The 20602-nt window shown below is 43.6% G+C and overlaps 1 protein-coding gene across 14 annotated transcripts in view; it reads left to right on the top strand.

Moving 5' to 3' along the window:
• Nucleotides 1-20602, top strand: part of TNS3 (tensin 3) — a 505358-nt gene that overhangs the window by 143876 nt on the left and 340880 nt on the right. For 4 of the 14 annotated variants that reach the window (XM_090049497.1, XM_090049496.1, XM_090049494.1 and 1 more), the window contains exon 1: nt 8349-9620. The exons of 6 other annotated variants lie outside the window; for them this stretch is intronic. In XM_090049497.1, the coding sequence (XP_089905623.1) occupies nt 9219-9620 (402 nt within the window). In that variant the 5' untranslated portion in view covers nt 8349-9218. 4 more of the 14 variants (XM_090049508.1, XM_090049505.1, XM_090049495.1 and 1 more) reach the window with 3 other exon arrangements.

Genomic DNA, 20602 nt, shown 5'->3' with positions numbered 1-20602 from the left:
TTGTGGGGCAGGAAATGGGTCTATGAGGCAGGGATGAAGGTCTAAAGACTAATTGCCACATCTGGAGTGAGAGACTGGAACAGCGTCTATTAATAGAAGAGGGGTCAGAAACTGAGCTATGAAGACCAGGGGGAAAACCTACAGGTAAAAGTCCAAACTAAGAGCCAAGCTGGGAAATCAAGAACCAGATAAGTAGGGTAAATCCAAAGCCAAAGTCCAAGGAAAAGCCAAAAACCAGGGTCAGGAGTCAGGAAAACCAAACAGCTCGAGAATCAGGAGGCTTGTTCCAGCAGATCAAGTCAAAACTGCAGATTAGCCTGGAAACCTACAATCCCAGCTGGTATTAAGTGGATAGGTGATGCTCCCACTAGCCAATGGAGAAGCTCACTGTTCCTAAACTGGGGTAGAGTTCATTAGCTGAGGGCTTACCTCAGCAGTCACACACTACAGTATTTGGCCCAGGCTGGCCTGCCTGATCAGTTCTTGATATTTTCTATGTAGGTCAAATGCTGAGTGCTGTAGTTCCTTGTGGTTCCAGATGTCTGAATCCCTTGCAGGGAGCCCTAGCTTGATGGGAGATAACTGGAGGGAGTAAGCAGGGAACAGGTGAGGAAGTGGGGACCTGCCCACTGTTGCCTCTGTCCATGGCTACACAGGGAGCAGCTGCACAGGATCCTAGGCTGAGCAGTAATGGGTGGGTCTCTGCTCCTTCCCCATCCATCACATTTTGCCCACCAGCCCAGGGGCTCCAACTGCAAGGAGAAGCTATGTTGGATGCCAGGCTCAGCCAGAGACAGTGGCAGGCAGCTCTTCCTTTCAGCACCTGTTCCTGGCCAGAAGAAGACATATGGGGGGGCGGGGATTAGGCAGAGAGCAGAAGTGCCTGAAAGAGGGGATTTGACTATTGCTGCTGCTCCCAACTGACCATGGCACTCAACACCACCACTCACAGAAGCCCCAACTAGAGCAGGACAGGAGTGACTCTTGGGCCCACACTTCCTCCCAAGTCAGCTGGAACAACTGTGGGGGCAGCAGGCTCCCTCTTTCTGCAGCCAGAGGGCAAATCCTGCTGGAGAATGGAAGGGGGGAATAGGAGGGGAGGGGAGGGGAGGGGAGGGAAGGGAAGAGGAAATGTGCTATAGTGGAGGGGGTGCAGAGAGTTGTGGGGAGGTAGTCTTACTTCTTTCAGGGACTCAAAAAAGTCCCCATCAGCTGCTGCTGTATCACAGTCTGTCTTGTGGGGGGTGGGAGGCATGTAGGGCTGCAATCACACCTGAGGAGCTGATAGTATCTCCTGTACCACTCCCTTCAAATTCTTATATCTGTCCTTGCCCCAGTACACACCGAATCATAGAGAAGCAGGGCTGAACGGGACCTCCAGAGGTTATCTTGTCCAACCCTGTGCCTGAGGCAAGATCATCCATAACCAAACTACCTTATAAAATCCATAATCTAAACTCTGCATAAGACTACCCCTTAATCTCTTTTTCTGCAAACTAAACATGCCTAGTTCTCTCAGCTTTTCCTTGCCTGCCTTGCCTGCCAAATCTTTTATCGTCTTTTTCACGTATCTGAATCTTTCCCATCCTTCTTAAAATGCAGAACTGAGCATACTGCTTCAACTGAGGCGTAACCAATACTGAGTAGAGTAGCACTATCACTTCCTATATCTTGTATGCAGTACTTACTAAGGCAGCCCAGAACTGCATTTTTTGTTGAGTACATGACATTGCAGACAGATGAACCTGTGATTCTCCAAAACACCCAAATCCTTCTCAGGAAAATGATTGCCTAGTCAATTCTCCCCCAGCCTCTATTATTATATTACATTTAGGCTTTGCTCCTTGGGTATGGCTCCTTACATTTGTCTCTGTTGAATTTCATTTTATGTTTTTTGTCATTTTCAAACTTGAGCCAATATCATTGCTATTCTCTCATCCAAGTCATTAATAAAAACATTAAATAAGACTAGGCCCTGTCTCAAAGAACTTACTTCAGAGTTCCTGCCATTCTGATACTGATTCAAAGAGTTACCCGTTGCTTGTATTTATTCAGCCAATATATATCCACTGAACAGTAACTCTAGCCTGCATTTCTCTAGTTTACTTCAAGAATGTTATGCTAGTCAGTATCAAAAGCCCTACTAACACCGAAGTATATTCTTTCCACTGTATTCCCTTTATCCACCAAATTACTTATCCTATCAAAGGAGGGAAGCAACTTGTTTGGCATGATGTGTTCCTAAAAAACCCATGTTGATTGCTAGTGATTGCCTCTTCCTCTTCCAGATGTCTAGAAACCAATTGTTTTAAAATTTGTTCCAGTATCTTCCTACATGTTGAAGTCAGGCTGAACAGGCTACAATTTCCCAGGTCTTCCACCTTTCCCTGGTTAAAAATGGACACTGTGGCTGCTAACAGATGTGGAAACCCCTCCCCCCCAAACAAACCATACTTTACTGGAAGAAGCAGCCTGCTTCAGTGGGGCTTTTTTTGCACTCTTATCTCATAGCTGATTCAATCAGCCATTAAACAAAAGCACCAAAAAAGACCCACTAAAGGATCTGATCTATACAGATTTTGGGTGAGATGGGCCTTTTCTGGGCATGTGCTGGGCTCAGCGTAGAAGCGTGTCAAGTTTAAAGTGCTGGGTTTGTTTTTGCGGGTTTTTTGTTTTTTTGCAAGAATCTTAAGTTAGCTGTTTTCCAGTTTTTATAGTTGACAGCTGAGGTTCCAGACTTCACAAATTTCACTGCATGATATTGTAAATGTACAAACAGTTGTGTGCTGATTCTTTAGTGACAAGACATATCTTGGTCCTTATATCCTTCTAGTTGTATGAGCAAAGAATGTCGCTTGCGATCAGATCCAGATGGTAGCTTTTCACACACACTGTTGTGCAAACAGAAGGAATCAAGCACTTTAAGTGCTGAGAAATGTGTGTGTGAGAGAGAGAGAGATTCCCACTGGGGTCCTGTGAGAGGATCTGGTTTAAATCTGGGAAGGAAGGTAAAGGGCTGCAAAAGCAATGCTATTCTTTCATTTCTCCCTGCTCTCCTGATAATTTCCCCAACACTGTCACTGTAGCCATTTACATCACCCACCATCTCAGAACACTCCTGGAAAACACCTTATGTGGGGGGGGTTTCTGTTTGCTTATGTCTGGTTGCTGCCCTTATCAGCACCTCAGAGGGTATTGTGCAGCTTTTCAATTTTAACTTGGCAGCTGCTTTCAAAGTCCAGCATTTCCCAGTGCAGTTCTCTAATTTCTCTTCAATGTTTTTTTTTTGTAAATTTCATTGAAGATAAGCAAAATGAGGAAGAGTTGCAAGGTGTTAGAGAGTACCAAAATGTTATACCAGATAACAGAAGTTAACAGAAAAACTGTTGCAATGTGGGAAATTGGCTGGCTAGGAAATTGGCTCCGTGATTGGACCCAGAGGGTAGTAATTGATGGAAGTCAATCATCATGGTGTCCTGTGACCAGTGGGGTCCCCCAAGGCTCTGTCCTTGGACCCATATTGTTCAACATCTTCATTATTGATGTGGACATTGGGGTCGGAAGCGGACTGGCCAAGTTCGCTGATGACAAAAAAACTTTGGGGTAAAGCATCCATACTAGAAGACAGGAGGGCGACCCAGGCTGACCTGGACAGGCTCAGCAAATGGGCAGATGAGAACCTGATGGTGTTTAACACCAAAAACTGCAAGGTTCTCCACCTTGGGAGGAAAAACCTCCACAATTCAAAAAGGATGTGGAGAAGCTTGAGAGAGTCCAGAGAAGAGCCACGTGCATGATCAGAGGTCAGGAAAACAGACCTTACGATGACAGGCTGAGCCATGGGGCTCTTTAGCCTGGAAAAGCGCAGGCTCGGGGTGATCTGATGGCCACCTATAAGTTTACCGGGGTGACCACCAGTATCTGGGAGAACGTTTGTTCTCCAGAGCATCCCAAGGGATGGCAAGGTTGAAATGGTTATAAGCTACTGCATGTCAGGCTGGACACAAGGAAGAATTTCTTTACTGTCCGAGCCCCCAAGGCCTGGAACAGCCTGCCATCAGAGGTGGTTCAAGCACCTACATTGAACACCTTCAAGAGTAAATTGGATGCTTATCTTGCTGGGATCCTATGACCCCAGCTGACTTCCTGCTCTTCGGGTAGGGGGCTGGACTCAATGATCTTCCGAGGTCCCTTCCAGCCCTAATATCTATGAAATCTATTAAATATATGGCACTAAGCCTTGTATTACAAGCATACTTAGGATATTTGTAGTGTCATGTAGACTTTCTCCTTCTGAGGATGCATACATATGACATGATATCTATGAGGTAATTTATCCTCAATTTCATTTTATAGTAATTTTTCTACCGAGAATCAGCTTTCTCAAGCTGATGCTATTATAATACCTGGCCTCTAGGTTGTGGAAGACCCAATTTGCATTGAGAAAAAGGCCACCCAAGGATGAAATTGACCAGAGGACTATAAGCTAGTATAACTTACAATATAACTTGCCCCAGAGTAGAGTTCTTCCTTATTTTCTTCCTTTACATGGGACAGAATGCCCTACACCAGCAGAACACCATGCCTTTTGTATTTACTCTATTTTTACTATGGAGTGCAGCTAGTTTACTCCATATTAAATGTGTTATGTATCTGCACTCTTAAGAAGCAAGATAAAATCTGCCTGCATGAAGCTGTATGTCAACAACATATAAAGATATATCATCTATACATTCCTTAGACTGTAGTGTGCCAGACAGACATACTCTTAGTCTGCTATTCTAACAAAGTAACAACATATAAATTAAAAAAAATAGTAAACTTGCTGCCCCATCCATGTAATCTTTATTACAAATCTAAATACCAAATATTGATAAATTTATTGAACATTTTTCAGTATGGCAAAGATAGAAGTAGCAAGTGAATTTATCATCTAGAAAGGTCCCAAGGTTGTCATATTGGCTGTCTTATATCTTAGAAAACTTTGGGTATTGTTCCCATTGATAGGTTTGATTGATATGTTGCTATGTTGCTATGTTTTAGTACAGTTAGTAGATTTAATGCGAGTTGGAAAATTGGCACTGTGGGTTGATTCTCAGAATATTTAACAGAGTTAAACAGTTGCTGGTTTAAAATGTGAACATGTGCAGTGGTGGACTAAGGTCCAAAACTAGAATATGCAAATGGTAACTCTAGAAACATTGAATGTCAGGCATTAATTATCATATATACAGCACTGTAAATGTAGAACTAAGATACAGTTCTGCATTAATTTTGCTCAAAACTGAAAGAAAGTAGTGACATCTATTTAGCACAAAATGCTGCATTTGCATGTATGGTATTGACTTAAGTTTAAGATGTGGTTTCCCCCCATTTAACATGGCAAAAAAGCCCCTCATCTTAAAATTGAGTATGAATGTGGTAGGGATTGGTATGGGACAGGCAACTGCTGTGGCTCAGGCTGTATCCCCTACCCAGGGTTGGGGCCATAGTTGCTGCTGCTGCTTTCCCTCTTCCCCCCCACCTCCTCTGCATCCTGTCACTCCCCTTTGCAGTCTTGTCTTCCCATCTCCTCCCCCATCTGCCCCCGTCCCTCACTCCCACTTACCTTTCCTCTGGCTTTGTCCATGCTGAAGCCTGGGGCACTGAGCATGGTTCCAGCCTAGCCTGTAGCAGTGGTATGTAGCCTGTAGGGCTGCTACAGGGCTAGGCTGGGGCTGTGTTTTGCTTTTAGTAACTCAGGCTAACACAGGAATGGGGCCTGTTGGTGCACAGCAGAGGTGGGGAGGGGAGGGAAGGGGAACAGAGGCTGAGGGGAAGGGGGTCCCAAGGCTGTGAAGGGGGCAGGCAGGGGACAGAGGTAGCACGGGGACAGGCACAAGGAGGCCTCCACCGTCCCACACTGCCTACCTCCCCACTGCCTGCCTCCCTGCAGTGTTGAGGGGATGGATTATAACAAATGTATATGTTTTACATGTATAGAATCTAATTATTGTTGGGGGTGTCATCTTAAATGCAGGGTCATCTGAGATTCATGTAAATATGGTATGTGTTGCCAATAGAGGACATACATGTAATTTCAGTACTTTCTTTCATTGATTGCTTTAAAATGATTTTGTGACCTGGAGTCCAGAATACACATGCAAGTATTTCTCATTATACAGGAAGGAGGGATTTATTTAGATTAACCTATCCTCTGAGATTTTTCTCTAACCTTAACTCTTCCTCAGTACTGGCATTTCTCCTCTTCCAACAGAGTCTAGGAACTGTCTAACTTGTAGACAATTCTAAGTGTTCCAAGGACTTGAATCACACTTCCTTCTGATTCACAGGCGACTGGTAGAGGGTGGCGGGGGGGTCACATGCCCCCTGACAGCCCCATCCCCACCACTGATGCCACCGGCAATTTCTGCGGGTGCTAGCTAGCCCCATCCCTACAGCTAATGCTGCCGGTGGGTGCTCACCAGTCCATCCCTGCCGGTGTTGTCGGTGGTGGCTTCTGCGGGTCCTTGCCAGCCTTGTCCCTGCCAGCAGCTTCTATGGGTGCTTGCCAGCCCTGTCTCTGTTGCCACCGGCTTCTGTGGGTACCCCCCCCGCCCAGGCTCAGGAGGCACCAGTTGCCCATGTTCTGATTTGTTCAGAGTTCAATAAAGTTAAGAGATTTTTGGCAACCCAGATCTTTAAGTTAGCATCTTCCTGCCTGGGGGGAGAAGCTTCACAGCCTGCATATCTGGGAAGTCAATGAAAATTTTGGCACTGATCGCAGCCTGTTTATATATCTGCAGAGTTCTCCCTAGAATATAGGTTATTATTTGCTGGGATGAGGGAGGAGGATGCTTTTGTAGCAAGTCAGGTTAGAAAGAATAAAAGTAGATTAATCTAGTGCTTTGATATCTTTCCAGGTGGAATGGTTGCTTTTGTATTTCTGTGGGCTTGTCTATATTGCCTCAGTGGTAGGTCCTAGGGAAGATGGGACTGGGCATGCCTTACTGACACCCCACTCACTCAAGTCCATTGCCACGCTCCAAACATGGAAGTTTGCCAGTCAGGCTCCTCTGGACTTGTCCCTGGTGTCTGTTCTCAAGCCTGCTGGAGAGTAGGTGTTGAGGACAAGTTCAGAAAAGCCTCACTGATGAACTTCTGGGTCAGAAGTGCACCAACAGACTTAGGTAGGTGAGACATGAACAGGCTTGCTCAGCCCCATCATTCCTAAGGCCAGGTGCAGATGCTGTGTAGAGAAGCCTTATGAAGCGTCTCTATTCCCAAATGCTCCTTTATTTTAAAATTCCCAGTTAAGCAGGTAAATACCTCCTTTAGATTTTAGACTTGGTGTCTCAGCCAGAGGATTTGCCCATTGAAGGTTTGTGACACTGATGTCACACCAAAATGAGAATGTTGCAGGAGGACTCACTGAGACCTGTGGTGCCATTGCTAGCTGGTGACTGATAGACAGCGAGTCTGAAATGTTGACTAGCTGGGGACTTGAAAATGCAGTGATCTGGGAACATCTCTACTGGTATCATTTCTACTGACTGCTTTTAATATTTGTGAGCACTCCAGAGTTTTTATTCTTAAGCCTCATGGTGTAGAGCACAGTCAAATACAATCACTCCCTTTTACAAAAAAGATAACAAGAGTTTCTATAAAACCACTTCAGGAAAATCTGGATGCAGACTGTAACAGACCTTAAAGTTCTCCCATTCGGTCCTGCTACCTCTCAGAATGAATGTGCTAAAACTATGGACTTAACCTGCCTGCAGCCACTTCTCTAATTGCTAAACCACAAAGTCCTCCACAAATGGAAACTGTATAAGCCACTTGTCAAGTGCATGGCAAATCTTGCTCTAGTGACTGGCCTACAATTATAACTATGTTGATGTCTGACACTGCTTTTCCTCTCTGCCTGACCATGGTGCAATCTGGGCAAAGCTCTGTGGGCTGGCTTTGGCCTACAGGTTATATAAGTCACCTACCCCTAATTTAGGGGATTTCTGTTTTACTTTGATACTCTACTTGCTTTTTAAGGGTTTTTTTTTTGTTTTTCTTTGTTCTCTTGTTTTATGAAGTATTTTGTTCACTCTTACTGTAAGCTGCCCTGAGCCTTTATCGGGAAAGACGGCATATAAATCAAAGAAATCAATAAGTAAATACTTCCTTTAATTCAAGTACCACAGACCTGTGCTTAGGTTCATTAAAGGTGGGGAAAGTTATTCTTGCAAAATGCTATTCAATAGGACGTAAACTCTCAACAACAGAGAGTAACGTGTTACTTTGAACATTGTTTAAACCTCTAAACGTGTACCGTGGCACAAGACGCATCAGTAGCACATGAGATGATACCATTTAATTTATTTGTGGATGTTTTACAACTAATGCCCAAGTATCAAACCTGATTTTTTATAATCGCTTTCCCAGTACGTTTATTTATGGACATGTCCATGGCTAAGATGAGAAGTAGTTTTGGTTATATCAGGTGACCATCAATTCTTCCAGTATGAGACTTCACACTGAACATGGCAACTGCACAATAGACAGTAATGCAATAATAATGTAGAAGATTTTGCCTCTTTGCATTTTAAGCAGAGTTGAATAAATAGTTGAAATCTGGTGAAAAACAAAAGCAAACCCAATGACACTCTAGAAGCTTCTAATGCTAAAATATAAATCTGTACCTTGTCAATTGGTTACAATTTTTAAACACTTAATATAGTGTTAGTATTGTGTGCGCATGTATGTGCACTTTACATGTTCTACTTTGTGGTTTTACATGTTCATACACAGTATGCCATTTTAGTCATACAATGTAAAATATCCCCATACCTTTATATACATGTGCACACCCACACATGCAGTCATATACATGAGTGCACTTACACATGCATCTGCTCTGTATTATGGCTCAAGTTGCACCAACTTGAGGTAAGGTTGAGTTAAAGAAAGTTTAGAATATGAGCCTTAAGTTTTACTTTTTCTATGTTCTCGACCTAAAAAAATGGGTGGCTAGTTAGTTGTAGTCCCAAAGTTATCCTGCTGTTGAAAATGCCTGTGAGAAAAGCATTATCATAGTTAAAAATACTAGGATTAGAGAACTAAAAACAAGAAGTCCAAAGCCATGGATTCATTCAATCAGCCCCCCCCTTTTGGTAGATCTTCTCAAACTTCAGCACTCCAAAATCGAGACAACGAAGAAGTTGTTTCGGGAATAAAAAAGTTGTTAAATGCGCCTGCATTCACCCAGGGATTTTTGCAAAAAAGCCCGATTCGCAGCACTCTGTACAGAAACCTTGGCCGTGCTTGAGCTCAGCGCCTCCCTGGCCGGTGGAAGTGAAAGCTTGGGCTGGCTGCAGTCTCCCCGAGCTCAGCGTTTTAGCAGTGACTTTCAACCTTTTTTAAGACTGGAGGCACTCCTCGGGAAATGCCAGCTCTTCGTTTTCGCTCCTTTTCTTTTTTTTTTTAACGACAGAAAAGTAGCAGCGCGAGTCTCCTGCGGCAAAGACCTCGCCGAGCAGAGTCGCCGCGGGCTTGACACCGGTTGCGGTCGGCGGCGCGGCGCGGGGCGGGCCCTCGGCCACGTGGGTGCACCTGGCTGGGAATCGCTGCCCGGCGCGCGGGGCCGCAAGGTGAGCGCCAGGAGGCCGCGGGGCCAGGCCTGCGCCCTGCTCGGGACCCGCGGGGCTTTTCTTTCCGACGGGGCCCGGGGCCAGCAGCGGGACAGGGCGCCGGCAGGTAGGGGCTGGCGGAGCCCGCCCGACTCCCACACGCCTGTTGCAAGCGGGCCGCGGGCTGCAACCGCCTCCTGGCGGGGCCTCAGCTGCGCCGGAGGGAAGGCGGGCATCTGGAGCTGGCCGCTGGCGCTCGTGTGGAGGAGGCGGGAGCGCTGCCTGGCTGCGGGAGTGCCCGTGCTCGGCGCTGTCTCCGGGAGAGGTAGGGCCGGGCTGCTAGAGCCGGGCGGCACGTGGCGGTGCGCGGCGCCGGCCTTTGTTCGCCGGGCGCTGCCGGGGCCGGGGCGGCGGGGAGCGAGGGGCCGGGCGGGCGGGCTCGTGTCCTCTGCGCTGAGGGGGGGAGGGGGGTTGTGGCACCTGCCCCGGGGGCGTCCGTGCTTCCCGGCGCTGCTCTTCCCCGCAGGCGCCGCGCGGCCCTGGGGTGTCGGCGGAGCCGCTCGTGCCGGGTGGTCCGAGGCGCGGCTTGCTGCAGGGGTGGGCGGGGGGGTTAAGCATGCGAAGTGCACATCTGGGCGGCTGCCCCCGTAGTGGTGGTGGTGGGAGGGGGGGGGCGGAGGCGACGCCGGGCCGGTGCAGCCGCGGGGGTCGTGCGAGTAGGTCCCGGTCGCATGTGAAGGGCGAGGCGGGGGCAGGGCACGTTTGGGACCAGGCCGCTCTTGCTAAGCACGGAGTAGTTTGTCAACGGGATGTGTGCTTCCCTTCCCTCCCCCCGGCTCGGTGTCCACTGGTGAGGGGGCCAGTGAGAAAAATCAGTTTTCACAGGGTTGATCCCTAGGCTTGGTGAATGGTGCTGGTTGCGGTTGAGCTGGATTTTACAACTGAAGCTTTGACAAGTGAAAATGAAGCATGTAAGCACCTATAGGAGACTTCATATTGAGCTGGGGCTCTGGGCTGACACCGTTACAGCTTCATTTTTCCAGTGCTGAGAGGGAGGTGGGGAGCAGTTCAGTTCTGGAAAGAATTGGTCCTTTTTTCTTGTAAAAGGACCTCAGACTCAGGCTGCTTGACAGCAATCCCAGAATATAAATAAGCTGTAACACATATGTTAAGTAAGATTGCGTTGTACGTTAAGTAAGTTTTGGCTGACCTTAGTTCTGGAGCCTCCATGCCATGAATGGAGAGATGCTCTCCTGTTCACATAAGTTTGTTTTGAGTTGTGAGAAATTATGACTCCCTCACATTTCCAAGCCTAGGATTAAGTGATGATTATAGCATTTTATTCCATTCAAAATACTGCTTTGTATTTTGAATACTGTTTGCATGTTTAGCAGTTGGTTATTTTTCTGTTTTCAGAAGTGCTTGGAAGTGGTCGTCATTACATTTGTAGAAGCCGTGTTTAGCTTTTACAAGGCACGCACTCAACCACAGTCAGAAGCAGAAAAACGGTAGCTGTGAAGCATGTAATTTATTTGAAATTTGGTAGGAAACTTTTGGCTGGTGCTAAACACTGCAACTGGCCATTGTCCCACCTTGTAATTTTCAAAAGGAACCAGTATTGAAAATTTGTTATATTTGTTGTATATGTCTCTTGTATAGTACCCCAAACTGCTTCCTTTTTGTCACTGAATTCATTTGGAGCAGGATCCTTTCAGAATTTGGATTTATTGCCTAACCTATAACTTGGACTATTGGCGCTTTTTAATATTAAGCAGTTAGAAAGCATTTGCTTGTTATTGTTTTGTCACATATGGAAAACAGTCGCATTTAATGGCTAGTGTTTAATGGAATACATATCAGTTCTTTGATTGCTTAGGTGAACAGTTCATTCCCAGGAGCTTTCCACAGGTTAAATTAATACACATTTGGTTTTCCTAATACATATGCATCTGCTGCAATTACTTAATCATAGAAAGGCCCCAAATAATTTAGTTCATGCCCATTCCACCTAAGTGCAGTTTGTATGCTTCTTGTATTCTTTCCCAACTAAATGTCAGCAAAAGAGTAATTTTTAAGGACACTGTTAAATTAGCAGTACATAGTCTCAACTTTTTTCCCAGTCGTTTTGGCACATTGCATTATCAGGACATGGATGAAGCTGGTTGTCTGTGTTGCTTTCTGGGTGAGCTTGGATGGTATTCCATTCCTTAGCATTTTTTTGTTTTGTTTTGATCAAGATTGAATATCTCCCTGATAGATCTGTTGTAGTTTAATCTCAAGTCATAGCAATCAGATGCAGGTGCCTATGTAAAATGCGGGAGAGCAGGGTAGATAATCACAATAGTCTCCTTTGGTTTTAAAATTCCATGGGAATCGCTTCATCTCTTTGTGTTTAAGTTTCCTCAACTGTAAAATGCAGCTAATAACATTAATGTCACGGAACTAGTGAGCTAACAATTAAAAAATGTTTTCAGATCACTGAATAAATACATTGTTAGTCTACTTCTTTGTGTATTTCCAAACAAAAAGCCTTTTACGGGGACTTTAACAAAAGATAAATAAAATGGTGAAGAGCCCTGCAATTACAAAAGAGATCTGCTGAAGGGAAAACAAATCTAGGAAAATGTGTACATTTAAATGAATTGGTTTAGACATCACAGAATGTTATTTCTGTTAGAACAGAATTGTGCATCTGCTTTTATAAGGACTACTGGGCAGGGAGATCCAGGGCTTTGTATTGGGCCCAAGGACTCCGATTTCATACTGACTTCAAGGGGGGCAGATTTTGCCCGAGTTCCAGTGGCCAAATCAAGCTGTTAGCTGCAGGTTGCAGAGTTGCCTTATCCTCATTCACAATCTTGAAATGAAAGGTTGATTTGCCCTCAAACATTTGCTACATATGTACCCTGACACCTGGTGGTGAGGAGATAGGGCTGGGGTTCAGGTCTGTGTTTTGTTGATTGTGCCATTGCTATGGGAGGTACTTGAAGAAGATACTAAAGTCCTCCAGTCCTTAATTTGGCTACATATTGGAGGGTGACATGTTTTGCACCCCAGCTTTGCTACCGGAAATTGGGTATTCTTTGGAGTTGTGACTGATAAATTGTTTTGTAGATCACCAGCACCCCCTGTCCTTGTGATGTGAAGAATACAATGCATCCTGTTTGGCACGCATGAAATTTCTGTGCATTTTTTTTTCCCTCCAGAATTGAGTTGGTTAGAATATGGACCACTAGTTTCCATTCCCAACTCTGACACTGACTGGTAGAATTTACCTACCTCATAAACATGGCATGAGAATGACTTAATGTTTGGATTTAAACCTTGGGTTTTTGAGTGGGACAAATTCTATTCTTTCTCATCTGGGAACATCAGGCCCGGAGCCAGCCAGCTTCACTGGGTGAATGAGGCTTGACTGGTATTTGGGGTGGGAGGACAGGAGTAGAGGGGTCTGTGTGTATTGCCATAGTGTGATGTATTCCAGAAAAGGCAGCACGTGGCCAGTGGTTCTGTGACTGTGTGTCCATTGGTGTAACATCCTGGTAGATGGGAGGGGAGGCTTGATGACCACACACCCTGAAACCCATTTCTGTTCCCCCTGAGAAATACCCTTCTCACCTCTGGAGTTGTGCAGCTGGATCAGGATTTGCTATAAAGTACATTAGTAAAGAAAGGAAGTGATGTGGCCTGAAAATCTCAAGGCTGATAAACAGTGGGTAGGCAGCATTCCCTAAGTGTGGTTTGTACTTGTCTAAAACTGAAAAATGAGTTACATTTCAGCACCCTAGAGAATGATATCTTACACCTGGGGATGAAGGCCTCTCCTGCCCCTCTTTTTAGTATCCCATGCCAGGAGCATACTTCCGTGTATCTGTTGAGGCCTTTAAAAATAATCATTCAGTCCAGCCTATAGAACTGCAACATAAACACAATGTGGTGTACATGGTAAATTAGGGACTGGGTTAGCTCATATTATCTTTATGGCAGTATGGGCAGGTCTGCAGCAATAATCACTTAAATGGTGTGGTAATAGATTGATATGTTTAAAGTGCATTTTTCCATGCTTGGTAATCCATCTCCTTTGTATGTGCATTTCACAATGTAGCTTTGCTTTCAAGGTTGCAAATTTTGTGCATAGGGTCAGTCTTGAAAAGTACACTCTTAGCTGGCCTTATACACTCTCTCTGGGTTCAGTGGGAGGATTTCTCCTCTGTGCTTGATGTAGTAGGACATAATTTCCATGGCCTGCAGGGTCTATGGTAGGGATATGTTGTTGATATGGAATTAGTATTGCCTTTCTTCACAGGGACCAGGCCTTTACTATTCTTTTCTGCCCCAGCTGCTATCTGATTATCCCCAGGGTGCAGACCTATGTGATAACAGGATGGAGGTAATGAATTGCTCAAGGCTTAAGGTGACAGATTGATTTGCAGTGATAATCTAATGGACAGGTGTGTTGATGCAGCTTGCTTGCAGTCCACCTCCCCTGGCAAAGATCTGAGGAATTAAGCAGCAGCAGAGACAGTGGAAGGGAGGATGCTATTATGGTTTAGTTTGTGCCTTTGTAGTTCCGTAAACTATATGGACACTCTTTAGCTTGGGGGATGGCAGAAAAGGAAGTTTAATCTATTTAGGAATGTATTTCTGTGCAACTTTAGGGGAGGGAGAAAGAAAGAATAGTGATGTATGGAGAGCATATATCTAGGGGTGCTTATTCCATAGCTTTGCCATAGTTCTAACCTTTCTTTCATTCTTGCATTGATTTACTAGGAGATGAGATGGATGTGGAACATCCAAGCACTAACCAAATGCTGTGCAAACCAAATTTAATGTGCATGATTTGGGGTGCCTTTTTACCAAGACTGTGGATCATGGATTATGCATACTGTGCTGATTGATACAGTGAAAAGGCAGGGTAGGTATGCAGAGAAAACAGAGCAGTAATGACTCTCCTGAAAACACGCCAGTTGTGGTGTTTGGCATATCTTCAATTAAAAAAAACTTTTATATTTTGTTTCAAGATAGTGGTTTTAATTTGGACAGTTTGGTTTGTGAAACATATGCTGCAGACATAGTGAGCAGTCAACTCTTCCTTCTCTTTTACTTGAAAAAAATTAAACTATGCATACAGTTTCTATTGGTTTGTTTTCTCCCTATTATACTGTTTTACCTTTGTTCCTCCCAGCCAAGAAAAAATATTAAAAGCAAAATAATTAGCAGACTCATTTTCACTGGCCAGCCCCTGCCCCACTCCCTCCCTCACTGTGAGAGTCCACGATTTGCTCCCTGCCCCCCCCATTCCCTACCTATGCCCCTTCCCCAAGCTGCCAGGCTGCATTCCTGGCTGCATGCATGCTGCGGCTGTGTGCATGTATGCAGCATTTATCGGTGACATTATCAGCCAAAAAAGCTGATTGCTGGTAATATTAATTTTCCTGTTGGTGCCAGTCCAATATGCAACTGATATATTGGTGCACCTGTGCATAATACTATTGTTCTAGAAAAATACTTTTTTTTTTTTTAAACTCAGAGGGACTATGCATACATCTGTCTTGAAAATGACCTGCATATTCTTAGCTTTGCAATTTATTCTACAGTAATTACAGTGGAATATTTTTAATAGAAAATTGTTGTTTATTCTGCTTGAGCGCAGTTAAATGGAGAGCATTTAGTATTTATTTCTTATTAAAACTTGGTCAGCCAAATTCATCTGCTAACTTCAGTAGTGACTTGAACTTTTTCTCAAATGCTCTTTTAAAAGATAAGTCTTCCATTAACAGTAAAAATAGGTGCATGTTGTGCCCTGCTGCATCCAGAAAGGCCGTTTTTACACGTCAAGAGATTTCTTGCTCGTTAGTGGTGAAAGTTTCTTAAAAGATAAGTGATTGGTGTATTTTATGTTGTTCTCTTCGTATGCAAACCAGATTTAGAATCTGATCTATTTTTAGTAGTTCTATACATTTTAAGGCCAGAAGGGGCTGTTCTTATACGTAGTTTGACATTCTGCATAAAACAGACCATTGAACCTCACCCAGTCATTTCTGTATCAAGTCATAACTGCTGTCTGTACTAAAGCAGATCTTTTAGAAAAGACATCCTGTTTTGATTTAAAGACCTAGTTATGGACTTAATCTAGGAGGGCGTAGTGAAACATTCGTGAAACATGTGCATCAGTTTGCTGAAGTAAATATGTTCATGCACTTAAATTTATGTGCATTTCGCCTCTTGAAGAGCAGGGGCTGTGTTTATTTATGGACTTTGGGTAAGTGGCATTCCATGGCAATATACTTAAAAATTACATTTCTGGATTTTATGTTGTAAGTATGCCACAAAGATCCCAATAGTGTAAAGTCATGTGAAAAGTCCACTTACTAGCTTACCACTCAGGTATTTTCCAATTCCTTAAATGATGCTCAGATTTGTTCGTCTTTATTTTTACTTGAATTGTTTTTAACTATATAACAATACGATGCTTCATTGGTTCCTGATAAAAGAACTAAATGAGTAGGTCAATTGTGAGCAACGGTTATGGATAATATTATTATTGATATCTATCACATATATATATGAAATTCAATACTTGTGATGTAGCTTATCTATGACCACCTATCCCCTGCCACTGTTATCCTTATCTTTCCTCTCCTATTACCTCTATTATTGTCTACACTTGTCTTGTCTGAAGTTGAATCATAAATCTTTCACAAAAGAGACCATCTTCTCCCATGTATTCATGTAGCACCCAGTGCAATGGGGTGTTTTTCTGATTTGAGGTCTTTGGAGAGTGCTATAATCTAAATACTACTAACACCATGGTGACAAGGAATGAGCAAAGGGCATTTTATATATACTTGGATTCAGTAAGGTTGCTCCACTTGGCTGTCACCTGGCTGAAAGGAGAGAGGGAAGAGGTGAGCCTGCTTTTGTCTTAGCCTATCTTATGGAGAGATTGAGCATCAGGAATTATTGTGCTTACTAAAGTCCCAGCCTTTCCTTGAAGAAATACCAGCTTCAATGCGATTTATGTTCAGGATGTGTCCGGAGAGACTTGTTTTAGCAGAACCAGTAGCCCAGAGCTTAGCACAGATGACTGCCCTAACCAGTAGGCTAGTGGTCTGCAACCTTTTTAAGTAGGAGATCACCTTTGGCATTTAAAAGCACCCCAAGATCCACTGTGCGGTGCTGCTGCCCTCCCCCCCCCCAGTCCAGCAGGTAAGCTGGTTGGGGGGGAAGGGGCAGATTGAGAAAAAAATTATCTGGGGACATGCCTCCTCAGCAAGGTAAGTCCTACTCGGCCCCACTCAGCCTACCCCTGCTCCTGCCTCTGGCACTGTCCTTTACCATGCGGTGGCCTCAATCTAGTCCCCGCCCACAGACTCACTTGCTGGGCTGGGGCATGTGCATGCATGCACATGGGTATTCAGCTCGCCCACCCCAGCCTTGGATTGACTCCAAGAGGCTCTGAGATCTACCGGTGGATTGAGATCTATTGGTTGGTGACCACTGTAGTAGGCTATAGTGTCAAGGTCTCTTTCCTTTTGGAGCTGTTAGGCAAACAATTCAATATTAATTAGGCCAAATAGAGCGACTATAGCCATCACTGGGGCGCTCCGCTGGGATTTGAACAAAGGGCAGAGCAGGGGCTTGAACCTTGGTATCTCATATGCTTGGGGTGTGCCACAGCCTATGAGCTAAGCATGCAGTCAATTTTTTTTTTTCTTTTCTCACCCTGTGAATAATTTTTCATTCAAAGCAAACTAGATTCAACAGAAAAGATTGGGGAGCGACTTGCACCAGAATGCCAAAGAGCCTAGAGTCTAGGACCTTTCTGTAGTACATTTATGAAAATTGAGTAAATTAGGACCCTTGCACTGACCAGTGGATGATTTTCTGCTGGGTTTCTGTCTTGCACTATTTTGTCATGAAGGAACATTGTCAGGTCTGGTTTCCTTCCCATGTGTGCAGGGGAAACCATTTGAAATCTTGAAAATGTACATGACATGGCAGAATACTTGTGTTGGTGCCTTGGAGGACTTCGGGGCTGCATGCCAATTTACAGGTGAGACTGCTCTCAAAGGCTGCAGTTTATCCAGAACACAGAAACAGGTTTTTTTCCCCTGGTGTGCTAGTACCTGAGTGTGAATTTTACCCATGGACCAGAGTGGGGCCAAAGGAAACAAGCTTACATCAGCAGTGCATGTACAGGCCACAGATATGGCCCGTACTTTTAAATAACTAGGTGAAAGCAGTGGATTGTGACAGAACATTTGCCTAGCAGATGTCAGAATCCTGAATAGCTAGTATGAGAACAAACTGTATCCTATCTAGCATGGGTTTTTTTAGGCCCAAGACAATGAGAACACACAATTCCCTCACTGCACACATTGGTACATCTCAGCCTGCAGTAGACCTCTTTAATCCAAATACATTTTGTTTCAGACTGTTCACAGTTTTTTTGCCAGATAGTGGTACAGTATTACATAATAAAATATCATCAGAGAACACCTTTTGTCTAGATTTCAGTAACAAACTGTTCTCTTTGGGTCTGTTGAATGAGTTACTTAATTTTAATTCATAAATACAGATCCAGTTGCTATGGATAAGTAAGCCAGGCAGTGGAACTTGTCTATCTCTGCAGTTGTTTGTTGCTGTTGACTTAAATGATTAAATATTAAAATCATAGTTGGAAAAACTCAGCAAATACTTCTTTTGAATGCAGGCTACCTCTTCCCAGTGTTTTGACAATCAGTGTTTCCTAATATTTGCATATTTTCCAATGAGTGTTATCTCTCGTTGGCAACCATAAAAAAGCAGTAATCATGTAGTTTATTATTGTGGACCCTGTGCCTTCAGAATTGTTTTTATTCTCCAGGTAGTGTGACTTTACTTTGCTTTGAGACCAAAGTGCAGGTGCCATATGGCATACTTTGGTATGGGTGGGGGGAATTCCATTGACTTCAGTAGGTGTTCTGACCGAGTTAGATCTGCAAGATCTAGCTGTTGGGCTAGTAGGTTTTCAGTGATGGGCTGTGTGGCTTTAGTATGTGCATGTGTTGATTGCCTCTCATTCCTCATCCCTTCCCTTCAGGCTTAACTGAATAAACTGCCTACTCTAAAACTAGAAGTACCTGAGTTTTGCTCATGTCACTGAGCTATTGCAATTTGAGTGTGGTCTGAAGAAGTAATACTGCATCTTTCAGTTGTCAATGACATGTCTGTTTCTCATCTATAGATACTTCCTTGATCCATAAATAAAATGGGTAAGAAAATATTGATGGATCACATGTTATGATTGTTGAAAGACATGACTCAGTTCAAGAAAACATAGTAATTCTAAAGACCTCTCTGTCCTGTGTGTATTTGTTATGTTGCAGGTGTTCTCTTTCAGCAGGTGCTCTCTGCTGCATTACTCCAGGTCCTCTCCAGCTGTTTCGTTTCATTTTGAAGGCCTTTTTATGTTCTATATGTTAATGACATTAATATCCCTCTTTCACGTTGCTGCTTTGTTACTCACTCTCTCTTCTATGTGGTAACCACTTGAAAATGTTTTGTGAACTTCTTGTCTTTGCCAGTCCTTTGTTTGGATGGTATTGCCTTTGAGCCTAACCCTGTAAACATTTACCTACATCTAAAGGTCCATTGACGTGCTTCCTACATTTAGAATTGTCTTTGACCAAACTGGACATGAAGTTTAAAACACCTGTGAGTAGAAAAACCCTGGTAGTTTAAATATTGATCTTTCTAAGCCTTTACCAGCAACTTTTGTGGTTGACATTAAACTTCAGTCTTTCTAAATGCTAGTGTGGTAACAAGAGAGATTTTTAGAAATGTATGGTACTGAGGTCCTGTACCTGACTACCAACAGACATAAGCTGTTGGTAATGTTGGGACAATAATCATGAAAATTCCCATAGTGCATGGTGTCCATACTAGTCAGTTTCTTTTGATTGCCACCTTTTTCATATCCATTCTATACTGTCAGCCACCACTTGCATTTTTATTTTTGTCTCAGTACTTTATCTCCAAATTTCCTCTTACGTCCTTGAAGCAGTTAAGTTGTGAACGACTTTGAAAGGGACCTCAGTAGAATTGTGGGTGAAGTGATCAAATTCCTTTATTCAGTGACACATTTCTCTATTCATATTTTTTTTCCAAGTGTCAGAAATCCATGGGTTCATAGGTTTCCCCTCCCCCCGCAATGGAGGTGGAAGATAAAAATGTAGGTTAGTACCTCATTAGGTTCTTGAGGCTCCAAAATCTCATTTGATTCTTCATGTACTGTTTTCACTGGAAATTTTCAAGAAAAATTTGTCCCTTTCTGAAAATTTTTGATTATTTTTTTTTTTTTTTTGACCAAATCTCATAGTCATAATATATTATTTGCAGCGGGGTTGGATTAGAAAATGGGTTTTATTCTATGGGAATCTTTGCCTTTTGGGTGAAATCAAAAATTGTTGGTGAGAACCAAGATGTTCTGACTTCAGAATCCCTTTGTGATACTGCATGGGAGCTATAGTTTATGTGCCTACTGATTACTTTTTTTCCCCCTTGGGCTGGGCCTTCTGCACAGACTGCTGCTGCCTGCATATACCATGCTCTTCTGTCTTGCACAGTGACTGCAGTGCATGATGGGATATTCAGTCCAGCTAGAGAATGCAGCCCATGACAGCATATAGGTCAGTAGAACTACCACTTTGAGCTATAGTAGCAGCTTCTGTTTCTAGATTCCTCTTGTTTGTTTTGGTTTTTTGATAATCATTTTTTTTATGTGAAAAACATGAAAAATGCAGTGTTCTATTAAAAAATCAATAGAAATTTATTGATCCAGTTGTGTATACAGAACACAAAATGCAGAAATTCCAAGTGCATCCTGTAGAGGGCAGTAAGATGCATTGACAGTGACCAGCTTGTTTACATACTTTCTTGGTTAGCCAGACCTTTCCCTCAAATATTTAAAGTTCAGCAAAGTTCAAATAACTAGTTCCTTACCGTGTTTTGGATGTATT

The sequence above is a fragment of the Crocodylus siamensis genome, chromosome 5, assembly GCF_052110815.1.
Source record: "Crocodylus siamensis isolate JL-2025a chromosome 5, ASM5211081v1, whole genome shotgun sequence".
NCBI lineage: Eukaryota > Metazoa > Chordata > Crocodylia > Crocodylidae > Crocodylus > Crocodylus siamensis.
This window is presented reverse-complemented; position numbering and strand designations above follow the sequence as displayed.